General features: G+C 33.4%; 1 protein-coding gene across 1 annotated transcript in view; it reads right to left on the reverse strand.

The window, feature by feature from the left end:
* Positions 1–2,336: 2,336 nt before the first annotated feature.
* Positions 2,337–17,503, reverse strand: part of LOC129230105 (acetoacetyl-CoA synthetase-like) — a 119,891-nt gene continuing 104,724 nt past the window's right edge. The window contains exons 14-18 of the mRNA XM_054864506.1: positions 15,478–15,603; positions 11,903–11,972; positions 8,823–8,881; positions 8,503–8,705; positions 2,337–6,287 (exon numbers count right to left, since the gene is read on the reverse strand). Coding sequence (XP_054720481.1) covers positions 6,150–6,287; positions 8,503–8,705; positions 8,823–8,881; positions 11,903–11,972; positions 15,478–15,603 — 596 coding nt within the window. The 3' untranslated portion in view covers positions 2,337–6,149. The remainder of the gene's footprint in view (positions 6,288–8,502; positions 8,706–8,822; positions 8,882–11,902; positions 11,973–15,477; positions 15,604–17,503) is intronic.

Below are 17,503 nucleotides of genomic sequence, written 5' to 3' on the forward strand. Positions count from 1 at the left end.
TTGCGATAATTAACTGAGGAGATGTTCAAAATGGATATTTCGGTCATCTGTATGTTCTTAGGTACATATGCACGTACAGATGTGCCGAAAAAACTTGTGAACTTCAAATTGGGTGATCGTAAAATAAAAATTTAAATCGAAATTTGATTTTTTTTTTGTGATTACAATTACCTATTCGTAGAATGGAAGTAAAGTGAAATGAATAAATGATCCTTCAAATCCCTGACAATCTTAGTAATTTATTTCCGTTTTATTTATTTTTTTTTTTTTGCCCATCGGCAATCGGCCATCGGTCATCGGCCTTCTTTGAACAATCGGCCAACAATCGGCATCGGCCCATCGACCAAAAAATGCCATCGGTCGAGCCCTAATATATAGCCAGTCTTTTGGTTGCCAAGTTTTGTCGCCAACTTGGCGACAAATTTGGAGATTTTTTTCTTTTTTTTAATTTGGTTTCAATTTGTCCACTGTTGTTGATATTTAGAAAGTAAACAATTGAATCCATAGACTAATAATAAGAGTAGACCGAGCTTTCTCATTCTTGCTGATAAAGAAAATTGGTTCATAGATGTATCATGTGACTAGTGGAAGGGCTTGGCGAAGACTTTGGCAGCATGGTTGCTAGATGGCAGCATTTTCTATAGTTTGGCACTCGACATGTATTTTAAGACAATGTGTTTTCATTAAAAAAAACTTCCAGGTGCAGAGATTGAACTGTTTTTCTTTTAGTTATGCATTATTTTGACATTAGTAACAGTTTTTGATCAGTTTTCGGTAACTTTTATTTCATTTGGAGCTGTCAGCGTTGGCGTGAACGAAATGGCGTAAACGTTTTGCGTTAACGCAAAAATGTACTAATCGGTATCTTAAATTGAAACTGTAGGTAAAAATCTTACCGTTTGCCGATTCTTTTTAGGCGCTTGCATCTTTAATTGCTTAGAGAGTTATTGAAATTGACTAAAGAAAATGCGCAATACTATCTAAACGAAAAACTCACTATATTAACAAAATATTTACAACTTCGAATAACAAATTTGCAAATCGGACTCCATAAAAGATCATTCTTCCGTGTTCCATCAATTCTATTTATTTTATTTCGCGTTGGCGTTGATCGTCTGCTACGATTAACGCCCGCTGTTGCTAGGATATCCACCAGTCACATGGTTTGTTTTATGAGCAGCAAATGGGTTGCCATAGCTCGGTCTATTCTTATTATTAGTCTATGATTGAATCACATTAAAATTGCCAATAATGGGGAAATGACATTAAATTGGAGTAAAAGGAAGTCATGTGATGCTCACATCAGCTCGTTTACCATCGGTATTACAATTTTACTAAGTTTATTTAAATGCACTTATTTTATTTTGATTTTGATAGTTATGTACGTTTTCGCGTGGTGACCAAAAGTATTGGGACACTCTGAAAAATTCACAATTTTAAGGAATACTCGAGAAATAAAAGATAAATTGCTTTGTAACTTTTGGTCGCATGACAGGTATGCTCCAGCTGTAAATTTTCAATAAAAACTATATCACCCTTGTGTTTCGGGGGTCAGTAACAAATTGAGGAAAACGAAAATGTTTTTTGGTCATCATTCATCGTAAATAGCTCAGAATGAGCGGTAAATTTCAGAAATTGTTCACCTCGCTATGTACAACCATTTTTCACACTTTTGAGAAGGTACCACTGATATTCACGAAAATATAAGTATGTATTTCTTTCAAAACTACAAATTTTATTTGTAAGATTTTGGCTCGTAGCACGCAAAGTTTTCCCTCGAAGCTTACGAAACTTTCAGAAAACTTGACAACATACAACAGAAGCATAATACTAAAATTTGAAATAGAAATGTTGAAAATTTGATAAAATATACACATTTAAAGCAATTATTTTTTTGAAACTGTTTGGGTGTGAATAAAAAGCAGCAAATCGACTAGTAAAGAGGCATGTTATCGGGTATAAACTTCACTTATTAATTTTATAAGCAATGAAAGCAAGTAGTCTTTCAAGTGTTTACTTTTAAAAGAAATTAATAAATTGAAAACATTACTGTAATCGTTTACATTTTATTCATAAAGAATTTGAACACAATGGATGGATAATATTGTCGGTGGCTTGGGGGCGGGGATCATGACCTCTCACTCTCATGTGTATAGATAATCTGTCACAGATAGGTGGATATAGATGTATATTAGTTATAAATTAATTAATTTATTTTTTCTTATCAGTTACTTCAGTGATAAGTTGTCAATGCATTTCTTTCTTTCTTTTTTTTTTTTTTTGAATTCAAAGCTTAATCCTTTTTGAATCCAGCTAGAAATAAACACAACAATGCGTAAGTACATCGTTTTATTTACAAACAGTAATGTACAGAATATTCTTAAACATTAAAGCAATATGCTCACAAAAATAGTTAAGAAAGTTTTGTAGGCTTATCTTAGCTTTACAAAAACTAAATAAATGCATTTTTTTGTTTCAAATAAGAAGAAAAGTATTTTGATTCTTCAAAACTTCAAAACATAAAACTCAATCATAACCTCATTACCATTAAGATCATTTTAAAATTCTTCTCTTCAATAACCTTATATGCTAAGATAAGAGATACACTATCAGCTTATGCGTATGATCAAAAGTATCTTTAAAACTCAGTAGTTAATTAAATTAACTTATTTCAGTTAAAACACTTAAGCTGTGTTTTGCTGTTTACGTGCCATCAAGCTTCTAAGAGGTTTAATAACGTTGAGTAAATAAAGCCGATCATAAAACATTACTTTTTAAAAAATATATTTAATTAAAAAATTTAATTTTCAATTCATAAAACGTTGCGATCACTCACTAAATCTAAGAATTTCCGATTATTTTGTATAAAATAAGTTTAATTATAAGCGTATAAAAAACTTTCGACGAAATCAGTTACATAAAAGATGCGATTGTACCACAGTATAAAAATAAGTTATTGCAATCATCAAAATACTTTTTTGTATACATATAAAATTACAAAGAATATATAAAAACAAAAAATGAACACTTCTTATGCTAGCAGCACTTGCACTCCTAGCATTATCACATGTTAATTTTTTAAATGCACTCAATGTTTCTAGGGCAAAAATTCGAACGTTATTTCTTATCAAAAATAGATATTCAGCTTTAATATATAAAAAATATACTTTACAACAAAGAAAAATAGGAATTTACTTTTAAAATACAATGAATAATTATATACGTTATGAACTATACTTAGTTGATCACAAAGACAAGTCGGTATGTTTTGTTAAATTTCTAAAGCTTATCTTTACTTTATCTCCTTTCCGAAAACGATGTTATGACTTTAAAAAATATCAACACTTAAAACTAATTGTTTAAGCATTACTTAAAAATCAATGCAATAAAAAACACGACTCATAGATTTTAATATTTAGATTTAATATTATATGTTATAGATTTTTAAATTTAGATGAGATGTTATTTATCTTGGTTGCTAAAATTCAGCGTATTGTAACTAATTCTTGTTTACTTAAACTTTAATTTTTATTTTCATGTTGATAATTTACTAAATTTTTGATATTTTTAAATTCAATTTTGGTTTGCTAATGTAAGCGAGTTGTTTGCAATATATTAACAGAAATAGTCTTTAAAAAAGAGAAAAGAAAGAGCCTTCGGATTTTTTATGGCTAAATTAATCAAACTAAAATATTTTTCATAGTATTTTAATTCAATTAAAATGTATTGAATAAAACAATGAACATTTTTGACAAAACAAATGTCCAATTTTAATTCAATGACGAAACATTTTTTATTTACAGCATTGCGTCGAGTCTAATCTGCTGCTGGATTTTTATGAGAATACTTGTCTACTAGTTCCTGAAGAATGATAGAAGACAAATGAGCAAAGCTACAAAAGTAAGATTTTATAGTTTAATTTGTAAGAAAAACGTTCTTAACCTCATAAATCAACTTATTTCACCGTAGTTTTAACGAAGAAAAAAACAACACAGTCCTATACAGTTGAGATGTACTTTTGAGTCTTTTGGACTGTTTACGATAATAGTCTAATGGAAATATTCCATTTTGTAATGTAACCTACCTAGAGTTAATTGACAAATGGTTATCACACATCGCGTATTAAACCACAAACTATTCATCCGCAGTCCAATTTTCTATTGAAGATTTTTACTAATCATGGATCTAAATCCGATATGGATTAACAATTCATACGCGGTTCAATTTTCGAATGAAGATTTTTACCAAAAACAGATTTAAATCCGATATGGAACGTTAATAATTCATCCGCAGTCCAACTTTCGAATAAAGATTTAAAAAAAAAAATCAGTCTAAAATCGATATGGGACATTAAGTTTTGAATTCGTCACCTCTGTTGGAACCATATGAAAGACGACTTTCTTGACTGAAGATGCCTTAAATATCCGTCGTTTCACATTTTTCCAGAGAAAGGGCAAAGAGGCACTACATTTTGCATTGAAAATCAACAAAGGAAAAACGCTTCCACTTGCAAACTAAAACATATATCTCAAAGAGAGGCAATTGCCCTCTATTGTCCCCCCAAAATGACTGGCCTGCTTATAGGTATAGGTCAGCAAGGTTCGTATACTGTGCTCACGTATTGATTCATCACTTTAATATGTCAAGAAACTCTAAATACACATTTAGGATTTGGGCAAAATTATTTTTGGTTGAATATTTCTGTTTGCACTCTTGAGACTTATGCTGCCGTGTGCAGGTAAAGGGCAGTAACTGCAAATTTTTCATTTTTTTTTTCATTTTTTTTTTCATTTTTCTTTTTTTTTTTTTTTTTTTTTTTTTTTTTTTTTTTTTTTTTTTTTTTTTTTTTTTTTTTTTTTTTTGGGTCATCTATTGTACGTTATCTTTATAGTACAAGCTCGCATTTGGTTTCCGCGATAAAAAAAAAAGGCGCGAAAAAGACGTCTAATTCCAACATTTCCCTATTATTAGTATTGAGTCCAAAACGCGTTTCTTCAAATATCTCGAAAACTCATTTCCGCAGATACTGCCGTTTACCTGCACACGGCAGTATGAAGGAATGGATGTGTAGCTTAGCGATCTAATGTGGCTCTGAGAACAAGACTTTGACTTTGGACGAGTTCAGTGTAGTGTGGAGAGAACAAACGGCATTGTTTAATACTTCTGCTATCGGAGTTCGAAGTTACAAGAGCCAGATCATACATGTCGTGATTCGCAGTCCTAAGTATTTGATTATAATTAGTACAGTTGGCTCTCTGTTTTACGACGCTCTATTTAACGATTTTCTCTATTTAAAGACGACTTTTCATGGTCCCGGATGCTTCACTGTAGTTTCAAAAGCATTCTATTTAAGGACGATTTTTTGTGGTCCCTTGAAAGTCGTTAAAAAGAGAGCCAACAGTATTATTTTTTTTAAGTTCTTGGTGTTCCTTTTCGAAAAACCTGTGGTTTTGTTGACAGTGTCACTTGACATAAAAGAGACGTCGCAGTGGACTATGACCCATACCTTTTACAAACAAATCCCAAATCAACATAATCATCCTGGATTCATGTTGGTTCATACAAAAGAATATCAAAACTGACGAAAAGAGCATTAGATTCAAATGAATTCCTAGGATATATGGGACGTAAAAATGGTTGAAACTTGTTTCGCCTCCCATATGAGAATCAAAATGTCACAATGTAATTAAAAGCGCAAACAAAAAAGACGAAAAGATAAATAAAATTTGCACACAATTGTTTCGTGGGTAATAAAACGAGTCTCTTCATCAGTGCAAAACAGAGATTACAACAATTACGAAAATGGGCAAGTGAACATAAAAATACGGCAAGAGACGGAATGAATGGCCAACAAGACCGGCTTGCTCTGCTTTATTGTTCACTTGTTGTTGTGAGCCTTTTTCTCTATAGTCTTTATGGTTTGTACTTTTAATTACGCTGTGCCATTTTGCTTCGCATATTTTAGTACGAAGTTTCCGACATTTTTACAAACATATTTATAAATACTTATACATTTTCAGTCTCTTCTAAGATTATCAGAAACCAATGTTCAGTTCTTCAGTTTTTGCTAAAAAATATTTCAATTCATATGATTCACTCGTATTGGAAAAATGTGTTATTTCTGGAAACAAATCTTTCTGGGACACCTTTCAGTAATCTTGAAGCTCTGGGATGTCAACGTAAGCAGGCAGACAAGCTGGATTCTTTATGTTGTGAGATTCGGGAATTTCGTTCGTTGTTAGGATAGTTTTCAGGAGTCGTTCCATCTTTTTTCCATTCAAATTGTACTGAAAAAAGAAAAACAAATCAAGAATCAAAATGAGAATAAATGTTAAGAATAATGTCTACATCTTGTTTTGCATAAATTTTGCCTCGTGACTTGTCAAGTTGATTGCAAACCCCAACAACTTGAAAGTACAAGAATGTACCGACAGTTTGGTTCGGATATCGAGAGACTTCAATTTTCGCTCTTGCGCAGGCCCGACTTCAGGCCACATCAGTCTAGTCAGAAACTAGGGGCTCGGGCCTTGAGAGGTCCCAGCGACACTGACGCAAAAAAATGAGGGAAAAAAAGAACGGAAGAAAAAAGGAAGAAAGAAAAAAGGGGGGGGGGGACTCCGAATAAGAAAAAACGTAAAGATTAAGTAGAATTTACTTTTTTGTATTCACTGTTGTGGAACTTTAAATAGTGTTAATTGTTTTCTAATAAGAATTTTTTCCCTTTTTTTTTTCATTTCTTTTTTATTTTTTTTTATTTTTTTTACGTAGGGAGGGAAGTCCTGGCGACATAACTGACAAGGGGCCCGGCTTGGCTCTCTGCATCCCTGCTCTTGTATTAAGCTCATCAGTCTGGGATACCCATAACTGAGTTAGAAACAGATTTTCTACCATTAAAGGCAAAGTACAGCTTGATAGCTTAAAAGTAATTCGCGATACTTTTCCCGTTAGATTATAAACTCTAACTGGAATAGAAGCATCATATGAAAGTGAAATGTATAGCTAGGGTTTTTCAAAATGAGATAGAAGACGGCAGGGAATAAAGAGAAGTGCTCTATTTTGATTTTTGGCGATTAGAGCGTTTGAAGTTTTAAATAAAAAACCAAAAAGGATTTAATGCTTCAACTCGATGTTTTAAACTTTTGAACTGCTTTTTCCCCTATTCACCACGATGCTGATTTGTCATTTATTATATCGTCACCTCAGAGCAACCATAAGACATCTAATCATAGAAACAACAGTAAAATATCCTACTGTTGTTCTGAGGCGACGATATAAAGATTGAACAAAAGCTTAACTCAAGTTTTGATTTGTATTTATAATTTACAATGCATGAAATAGGCTTGAAGGGGCATTAAAAATTCCTCCGTCCTGTTTTATTGGATACTTAATGGGAAGTTACTTTCAAATAAAAAAAATACGTGTCTCACGGATGACTCTGAAGGCTTTGCATTAAACAGTCCTAAATTTTCATATCCTACCGTTATGACTTTATTAGAATGTCCCAATGATAAACGTCTGTGTTTGCATATTAGAAGCCGTTTGGTCACCTTTGACTGTTAGCTGATTTCGCTTTCACACAGTTTCACACACTTAGTATGATTTCGCTTTCGCAGATTACCTCTAAAAACGGATTTCGTTTCTCTTGTATTTCTTGAGATATTAATATTTTACTGCGAAGAAACAAAATTATACGCAGAAAAGGAATATGAAGGGGTAAAATAGGTATTGCAATATCGAATTTTTGACCCAAGTTTGAGCTAAAAAGAAAAGTGTAGGTCTTTCGCATAGTCTCAAAAATAAAATGAGGGGCGAAAAAAAATCAGTTTTTCAAAATTACAGGAACTTTGAAGTGTGCCAGATCCTCACCTCTTACATTTGAAATAAAAATAAAAACACCTTTTTAAAAGCATTTTTAAGCTCTTTAATTTGCCAATGGATAATTTTTCTAGCAAGTAAATACTTTTTGAGATATGAAACAAAAACTGAAAAAAAAAAAAACACCCAAAATCTAAGATGACAGCACGTGTTTTCTCTATTCCGGGCATATTTTGAAAGGTAACCTGGCCAGAAACATTTTCTTCTAATCACAATTATGCATAAAAATTATCTCTTTTTAAATACAGAGGGGGGGGGTGAACCTTTCTAGAGGATCTTGTATTACAATAATGCTCTTGGAGGAAAAAAAATTATTTTGCATTCAACACAACGAATCGTTTTCTACATTTGAGGCAGTGAGAAGCAAAAGATGCAGGTGAATATTTTCAAGTTTTTAGTAAAACGCGTTTAAAGTTCTGGTCCTAGGTATGCTTTCATTGAAAAGTTTTTCTAAATCATGCTGCATAGCAACGCCTACCAGGGTTACTAAGAACTACCTCATGCCCCAAAATAGAGGGCAGGCTCACCTGCCTTTTGTACTGGTTATCTCCAAATTTTTAGTTTTGGCAGTTAATGCTTTTGTATCTCACTGACTCATTTGTTTGACAAAAATCGGCGACTTCTTACCGGTACATCCTGACACTCTAAAACCACAGCGGGCACATGTTCATCAGTCAGCTGATCAAGAATTTGGTCCTTGATTTTCTGAGATAATTCTTCCGTAAAAGTGTACGCCGGCTTAACCTTGACGAACAGCACGACTCTTTGGTCCCCCACGCTATTGTCTTGGCCGACGCAGATGTAATCTTGCAACTCTTCCATCGTATGAACTGAAATGATAATATTAAGATGAAGATATAGATGGATATCGATAGATAAAAATACGCATACATAAGAATCACAACAATAATTAAATTTATTTGTTGAATGTACAAAATCAGACTCACTTGCAGAATAGATGTCGGAACTGCAAAATCGCTCTCCATTTGGGTTTAACACATCATCGCTGCAAAATGCAAATAAGTACTTAAAATCCCATATACAATAAAAATACTACGAGGATCGATCCAAAACTAAGGTTCCCATCAGTTTTACAAATATATAGCACTGTCTATTCTAATTGAAATTTACATGGTTGGAAAAAAAAAAAGTTTCTCTATTTTTATACATAATCGCTTCCTTTTTCTGTGCATTATTGTCGATGGTCGAGTGTCACAGATTTCCACCACCAACCTGTTGATTAAGCGTTTCACCCCTTTTTTGACTTCGTCGTCACTCCGGAAACGTTGACCATCAAAGTGTTTCTTAAACTCAGGAAACAAGTGGTAATCACTAGACTCGAGCTCCGGATAGGAATCAAGAACGGAGTGGTTTGTTGACTGTCATGTCCCATACTGGTGGTGGAATTATGTGACACGAAGTTAAGGCACCGTCGACAATAATGCCCAGAAAAAGATGACGATTATGTATAAAAATAGAGAAACGTTTTTTTCTTTCCAACGATGTAAATTTCAATGAGAGACAGAGCTGTATGTTTGTAAAATTGATGGGAACCTTACTTTTGGACCGACCCTGGTATTTTTTAATACTGTATGAAAAAATGCATCGTCTAATGATACGTAAAGCAAAATATAATATTAAATCCAAAATAATACACGAATTTGTTCACAGGCACGACCTTCCGGAAAATTTAACAAAATTTAACGGAAACCGAAATTTTATCTATAAAGGTTTTAGTTTGGTTTGTTCACTAAATCAAACAACAGCTGAACAGTTTTGCATAATGCAAAGTTGTTTTTGACTTGTATATTAGAGCGCTAAAAACGTTGTATACTGCTGTTCATGACGTTCGATTTCAGCTTTATTAGATACTAGTGGTACCCGCACGGCTTTGCCCGTTGTAGAAAATTAAAAGGTCATTTGGTTTGCCTGTATATTTACAAATAATGGATGATGAATTTCTCGCCAATTTGTTATGTTGCTTGTCCATGTTACGGCTCCACGTTATGATAATTTGGTAATTTACTCTTCCACGTTGTGATAATTTGCTCGGAAAATTTTTCTTAAAATTGGAATAGAAAAAGAACAAAATCGAATTTTCGAAAAATCGCTTCGAGGTGCACACCCCTATGTTATAAACTAATTCTGTGCCAAATTTCATGAAAATCGGCCCAACGGTCTAGGCACTATGCACGTCACAGAGATCCTGACAGACAGACAGACAGAGATCCGGATAGAGAGAGATACAGACAGACAGAGTTTCAACTTTATTATTAGTAATAAAGATTTTTACCAGTAGTTTGTCACTGCCTTGCTTGTGTATACATGAGCTGGATATTCGAAAACTTTAGTGTTGAAAAGTATGCAAACATTTTGAAGTTGAAAAATATTTAAAAAGTTTTGAACTACTAATCGATTTTTTTCGATGGTTAAACATATATAAATTTTCAAAAATATTTCACAAATTACATAGCTCTCCCTGTCCCTTCTCCAGCTTCCCCTCTCTCTCCCCTAAAAAATATATTGCTGCAAAATAAGCATTTTTTCTTAATTTACTTATTCCGCTATGACTTGTTCGCGTACAATTCTAAAAGACTGATTAGAAAACTTTTCTACTTTACTTTCATGTTTTTGTGCAAGCTTTATGTTTTCTTTTATCTTCTATACATATAATAAAATAAGATGTTTGTGTGTGTGTGTGTGTGGCGCGCATCCCGGGAAAACGGTAAGGCCTAGAAAGATGAAATTTGGTATACAGGTGTAGTTTTTGCTGAAGTTGTGCACCTCGGGCTTCGATTTTTGATATTTTAATTAGAAAAAAAGTTATTTAATATTTTATGTGATTTTTAGCACTTTTTAACCTCACAGACCCCGAACCAATCGCGCCAGACAAATATTTTTTGTACTATAGGGTCGGAAATTTAATTTTAAATATGATGAATGAAAAAATTTTAAAGATAGAGCAATTTTTATATTTTTTATAAATTTTTGAAAAAACCTTTATTTTGCATTTTTTTCTGGGTTTTATATTTTTCTAATATCATCCTGCGAGAAGTATCAAATCCTCATTTCTAAAATTTAAGTTGGTAATAGTAAAAACATTTCGCCCTCTTCAGAAGAAAAAAGTTCTTAAAAATACGCAATAGTTTTACAATTTTTTTAATGTTGAACACATCATGTCTTTCCACGCATCAGTCGAAAAAAGCGTTCTTTAATCTTCTATGGCTCTGACGTCACTACTAGGATTTCGTTTCGATATTTACGACGGAATCTTAATCGCAAACAATGTTAATCTTTTTTTTTTTTACTATATAGCTTACTTCTAATTTTATGACGTGATGACCACGTGTTTTTCCGGCAGCGCTTGCTTTTTTTCTTTCTTTTTTTTGTTTTATTTATGGATTGCATTTATTTCTTTTTTCATTCTCCCCCCCCCCAAGCTGGACGTTTTGTTGTATCTATATTACGTTACATTTCATAGTTGTGCGCATTTAAGTCACTAAAAACAGCGAGATTTTTTTTTCTTTGTCACTTACTTTACTTTGTTACTGTTGGCACACTACGGGGAATTTTGGAGATAACTTTTTTTTTGCTCTACTTAAATAAAAAAGCGGTTTTTTGAGTGATCTTTGTTTTTATTAGGAAATGAGCTGGGAGGTTAAAATAAATAGAGATGGATAAGAAATTTAAGAGATAGATCGCCAATCTTGGCGTAAAAATGTGAATGGCACAAAAAAAGGTAGAGATGGATTGATTAATACTGCTGCCAAATTTATTTAAACAGCCGCCAAAGGCGGCAAGCTTGAATTAAAATTGTAAATGACAAGTTAGCCAAACAGCCGCCGTAGGTGGCTGCTTGCATAGAAAGGTGAATGGCGTAAGAAGGCGAACCAGCTGGTCGCCGCAGGCGGCTAGTATTACAATAAAATTCACAAAAATCAAATATTTGAAATAAAATTTAGTACTTCGCGTTCCAAGTAGAGTGTTAATTTTACATCATCTGAGATTATTAATACCCTATACTTACGTTCTTCCTATGATGACAATGCCTCGAGTTTTAGGATCAATCCAGCATTCGTCGTTTTGACACCACATGCCTGTAAAGAAGAGAAAATGATGTTAGCTTTTTTTTGCAATGTAATGCTATGCTTTATTGGTGACGAATACAGGAGCATTATCAAAGGGAGGATGAATTAATAAGAATTTTACAGCATCGGGCTACTGTATATTGTATTGGATTGAACTAAGTTGCTTCCCTAATCTTCTTTATTTTTATCGTTACTAATAATAAAGCTGAAAGTCTCTCTGTCTGGATGTCCGGAGGATGTCTGGATCTCTGTGACGCGCATAGCGCCTAGACCGTTCGGCCGATTTTCGTGAAATTTGACACAATGTTAGTTTGTAGCATGGGGGTGTGCACCTCGAAGCGATTTTTCGAAAATTCGATGTGTTTCTTCTTCTATTCCAATTTTAAGAACAAAACTATCATAAGATGGGACGGGTAAATTACGAAATTATCATAACGTGGAACCGTAACATGGGTACAAGCCAATTGGCGAGAAAATTCACCACACATTATTTGTAAATATACAGGCGAACCAAAAGACCTTTTAATTTTTCTATTACGGGCAAAGCCGTGCGGGTACCACTAGTTACTAATAATAAAAGCTGAAAGTCTCTCTGTCTGGATGCCTGAACGATGTCTAGATGTCTGTAGGATGACTGGATCTCTGTGACGCGCATAGCGCCTAGACCGTTCAGCCGATTTTCATGAAATTTGGAACAAAGTTAGTTTGTAGCGTGGGGGTGTGCACTTCGAAGCGATTTTGCGAAAATTCGATTTTGTTCTTTTTCTATTTCAAGCGATTTTTCGAACATTCGATTTTGTTCTTTTTCTATTTCAATTTTAAGAACATTTTCCGGAGCAAAATTATCATAAGATAGACGAGTAAATTACGAAATTATCATGACGTGGAATGTTAGAGCGAATGAACATAGCCAATTGGCGAGAAATTCGTCATCCATTGTTTGTAAATATACAGGCGAACCGAATGACCTTTTAATTTTCAACTACGGGCAAAGCCGTGCGTGTACCACTAGTGTACAATATGACAGCACTTGCAGATGGGATCTCTTCCTTTTTTTTTTCACTTTACGATGGAACAACAGAAGTAAAATCTGACTCTTATTTCAACATTTTTAATGCTTTATTTCTATTCTTGTCTCAGAGTGTGTAAGTGACAGTTTTAGGTCATCCACAGAGGTTGACACTAGTCCGTCTCGTCTCTTCCCGCCAAAGTGTGAGGTGCGAGGGGAAGCTGAATGCTGCTTTAGTGAAGATGTCGGGGGATAGGAGGGGGATATAGCTGCAAGGGGAAATAAGATCTGCTTACACTTAAAATCCTAACATGAAACGAATGAAAATTTTATATCGAAAATCTAAAAAACCCATAGACATAATAAGAATAGACCGAGCTATGGCAACCCTTTGCTGCTCATGAACCAAAAAATGTGACTAGTGGATATCCTAGCAACAGCGGGCTTTGATCGTAGCAGACGATCAACGGCCGTGAGAAATAAAATAAATAGAATTAATGGAACGCGGAATATTTATGGAGTCCGATTTGTAAATTTGTTATTCTAAGTTGTAAATATTTTGTTAATATAGTGAGTTTTTCGTTTAGATAGTATTGTGCATTTTCTTTAGTCAATTTCAATAATTCTGAGCAATTAAAGATGCAAGCGCCCAAATAGAATTGGCAAACGGTAAGATTTTTACCTACAATTTCAATTTAAGATTCCGATTAGTACATTTTTGCGTTAACGCAAAACGTTTACTCCATTACGTTCACGCCAACGCTGACGTAGCAGTTCCAAATGAAATAAAAGTTACTGAAAACTGTGATCAAAAACTAATTGCTAATGTCAAAATAATTCATAACTAAAAAAAAAACAATTCAATCTCTGCACCTGGAAAAAAATTATAATGAAAACACATTACTTAAAATACATGTCGAGTGCCAAACTATAGATAATGTTGCCATCTAGTAACCATGCTGCCGAAGTTTTCGCCAAGCCTTCCACCAGTCACATGATGTATCCATGAACTAATTTTTTCATCAGCGAATCTGGGAAAGCTCGGTCTACTCTTATTATTAGTCTATGAAAAAACCTGCTTATTGCACTGAATTTACGCTCACTTCAAGCACCAAAGGAGGTATATTTGTCGTCTTCAAGAAGACTTAATTGACCTTTTTAACTTTTAAACATCAAATTTCATCACAGTTGGCGTATCCAAGCGCAAAACTATGACCTTATTACTATAACTAAAATTAGGAACATTTTTGCTTAAATTAGTGAGTTTTGCTCAAAATTTTGAACATTAAATGCTATACTTCTCACTGAAGGTATTATTTAATTGAAAAAATATTATACCTGTAAATGTCCATAGGGATTGGCCACTTTTGGCTGGTACATTTCGCTACGAAAAAAAGGGAAATGTGGCACCCTAATGAATACATGCTATGCATATGGCAAAGTCCCATTGTAACTTGATGGGGATACACGACTTATTTAAGTGTACGACAAGTTTAACCAGCACATGAAACATTATAAGTTAGATTTTCTTTTATTGGGATGGTATAAGTTCTGTTCAAAATAGTTCGGTTATAAAACGTTACAATATATATATATATATATATATGATAGCAATATTTAAGGATTGAACAAGAAAGAAAAATTCTTTTAAAAGAACGAAAAAATGAAAAAATCCCAAAATACCCTGGGGCCTCATCAGGGGGTACTCCCCAAGGGTAGATGCGTTTTTTATATGTTTCTGTTTTAATTTCACGAACTTACTCTCAAAGCGAAACTTTTGATGATTCTGCCTTAAATTATTAAATCTGTCACTAAAAAAAACCCCCTATAAAAGTTGCATTTTTTTAAATATAAATTGCTAGTGAAAACTAATCTTCCAAATAGGGTCGTTTCCAAAATTTTAAAAGTATTTTTTTCTGAAAGAGCGTGCTTAAAAACACAGGATCTGACCGTTTTTTAAATAATTTGTTTAAGTTTAATATTTTTTAAAAATTAATTAAATCGGTGAGCTTTTATTGTTTACACTCCTGTCCGATGACATCACAAATGATGAAATGCCATTCAGTGAATGGCAATTCACAGAGCAAAATATTTAATTCACATCTTTACACACGTGTATTGGCAACGATATGGTTGGTAGCAAGCGTAGAGCGCAATTCTAATCAGCTTCTTGATTATCATAACGTGGAAACGCGATAGAAAGATGCGTCAAAGTGCATCATTTGTGACGTCATCAAGACCACGCCTTGTTTGATAAATCAGACATTTTAAAAAATTAATTAAATGATAACTGTTGGTAAAATGAAAGTATTTTCTAGGTCCATGTTTTTTTTTTTTGCTTATTCTATCAATTTAAGTGACAAAAAGTACTACTTTTGACTGAAGGAAACAACCCCGTTATCAATGCCTAAACGTTGCGCACTTTATTTAAAAAAAAAATGCTGGATCGAAATGCTGGAGCTGGTCTTCCTCATCTGCAAAACCTCAAAAAGACAGGCGCCTTACCGGGAACGTTTGTCAAGTAGAGATCTTCAATTTTTCGTCCTTGTGGGTCGTTCCAAACTGCGACGGGGAAGGCTGGATTAGGAGTGCCGATGACTAGTTCTCCTCTCTGCCCGACGACTGGATTTCCTGCGAAGATAAGGACGAATTTTAACTAAGAATAATTATAAAAATTTTCGATTTCAATTTCACATCAGTGTCAAGTGGAGACATTTAAACCATGCGGTAAATATAAAAGTCTTCCGAGTTTTTCTAAACACTAGTATATTAGGGAGGTTCAAAAACACATGCAAAAAAAACGAAGTTTCTCCTTGATATCAGGACACCCCTCAATATTTTTAGACTTGTGTGTAGCATTATACTGGAAGAATTTTAGCTTCCTATTTCAACTGAAAGAGGGTGCTCAACCCCCTCCCCTAAACTTCATCAGTATGGGGAGGAGGGTTAAAAAAATACATTGAACTGAAAAAACAATGCTATAATATACACGAGTAATATGCATATACATTGCAATAAAATAATTATTTTTAAAAAAACAGCTGGGGAAATTAAATGTTTCTAAATTTGGGACATTTTCTATGCTACGACAAATGTTAAATTGAGGGATCATTGGGCACCGTCTTAAAATTTGAGTAAGAAGTTAAAACTTTTACAGCATAGCACTATTAGTAAGTCTAAAAAAAAATTAGGGGGTGTCCTGTACTCTAGCTGAAAAAGAAGTTTTTTTGAACCACCCCATTGTATATGTATCCTCATTGTTTGTGGATGATTCTGTTAAAAAAGTTTTTTAGCAGTTTTTTAGCTTAGTGATCTTACATTTTCTTCTTCTCAGATTATTTTATTTATTAAGTGGAATGTCACTTAATCTTTTTTCATTTCTATTTATGCTTTGCAAATTAGGTATTTCCATTTACCTCTTAGCTGTTGCACTTTGGGATAATTGGCAACTACATTCCTATCTTTTTGAGAGACACTGTGCATTAGATTTGTATGTAAATTATACTTTTCAGTACATTCTATATAAATTTAGCGTATAATTTAGGGATTTTCTTTTCAAAGATTTTTTTTCATCAAATGGTTTCAGGATGCATTTAGTGCTCACATATGGCCCATGGGCTCTACGTTGTGTATTGTTGTTCGACAACTTTTTGAGGCCTCCATAATGAGTCCCGTTGAGTGGGTATGTCATGGTCTTCTACCTATATAACAGCTTCATTGAGTATGAAACCAGTTTCCACCTATCATCTAGTCTCTGTGGTAAATAAAAACAGGCTGGTGTTAGTGAAAACAGAATTTCATTTGTAAACAAACAGCCATACAGTTTTCATTCACTGTTAGTATAATCCTCGACGCAGTGTACACAATGTTACCTCGTAATTCATCCTAGAGGTAAAAAAGGATCTAAAGTTGAAGAGGGAAGTTTATTACCAATTATCCTTACCGACTTATAACATAGCCTATTTAAAACAAAATTGAACGCTCTTGTTTTTCTTAATTTCGGGGTGTTTTCATTAAAACGATTTTTTTTTTAGTTTATAGAAGTAAATATGATTCTCAAATGTTTTTGAATAAGCATATGGGCTTGAGTAGATATTTTTTTTTTTCGGACTTGGCCCAATGACATTTTCCTGTTACTTTTATACACTTAAGTAACTCTCTTTCAGCTGTTTTCTTTTTTTCTTTCTCCCCCCCCCCTTTTTTTTGCTTCTTAAACACTTATTAATGAATAGACCATAGCCTTTCCATTCAAGTTAGTTAAATTTCAAGATTTAGAGTTAAAAGTAAATGCGCTGTGAAAATCCTATGAAGTTCATTCAATGCCACGAAAATAAATGTTTTTAGTGATCAATTTGCCTTTTCATTTTGAATTTATACCTAAGCTACTTTTAACAGCTTGACTTTTAAATGTAAATGGGAAATCTTGACTAATTGCAAAATATTGAAGGAATATTACACATTAGTTTTCAATATATTCCGTGTGCAAAATATCACAGGATCAAAACGATCTTGTATCACAATTAAAATTCTT

Source organism: Uloborus diversus, chromosome 9 (genome assembly GCF_026930045.1).
Source record: "Uloborus diversus isolate 005 chromosome 9, Udiv.v.3.1, whole genome shotgun sequence".
Lineage (NCBI taxonomy): Eukaryota > Metazoa > Arthropoda > Arachnida > Araneae > Uloboridae > Uloborus > Uloborus diversus.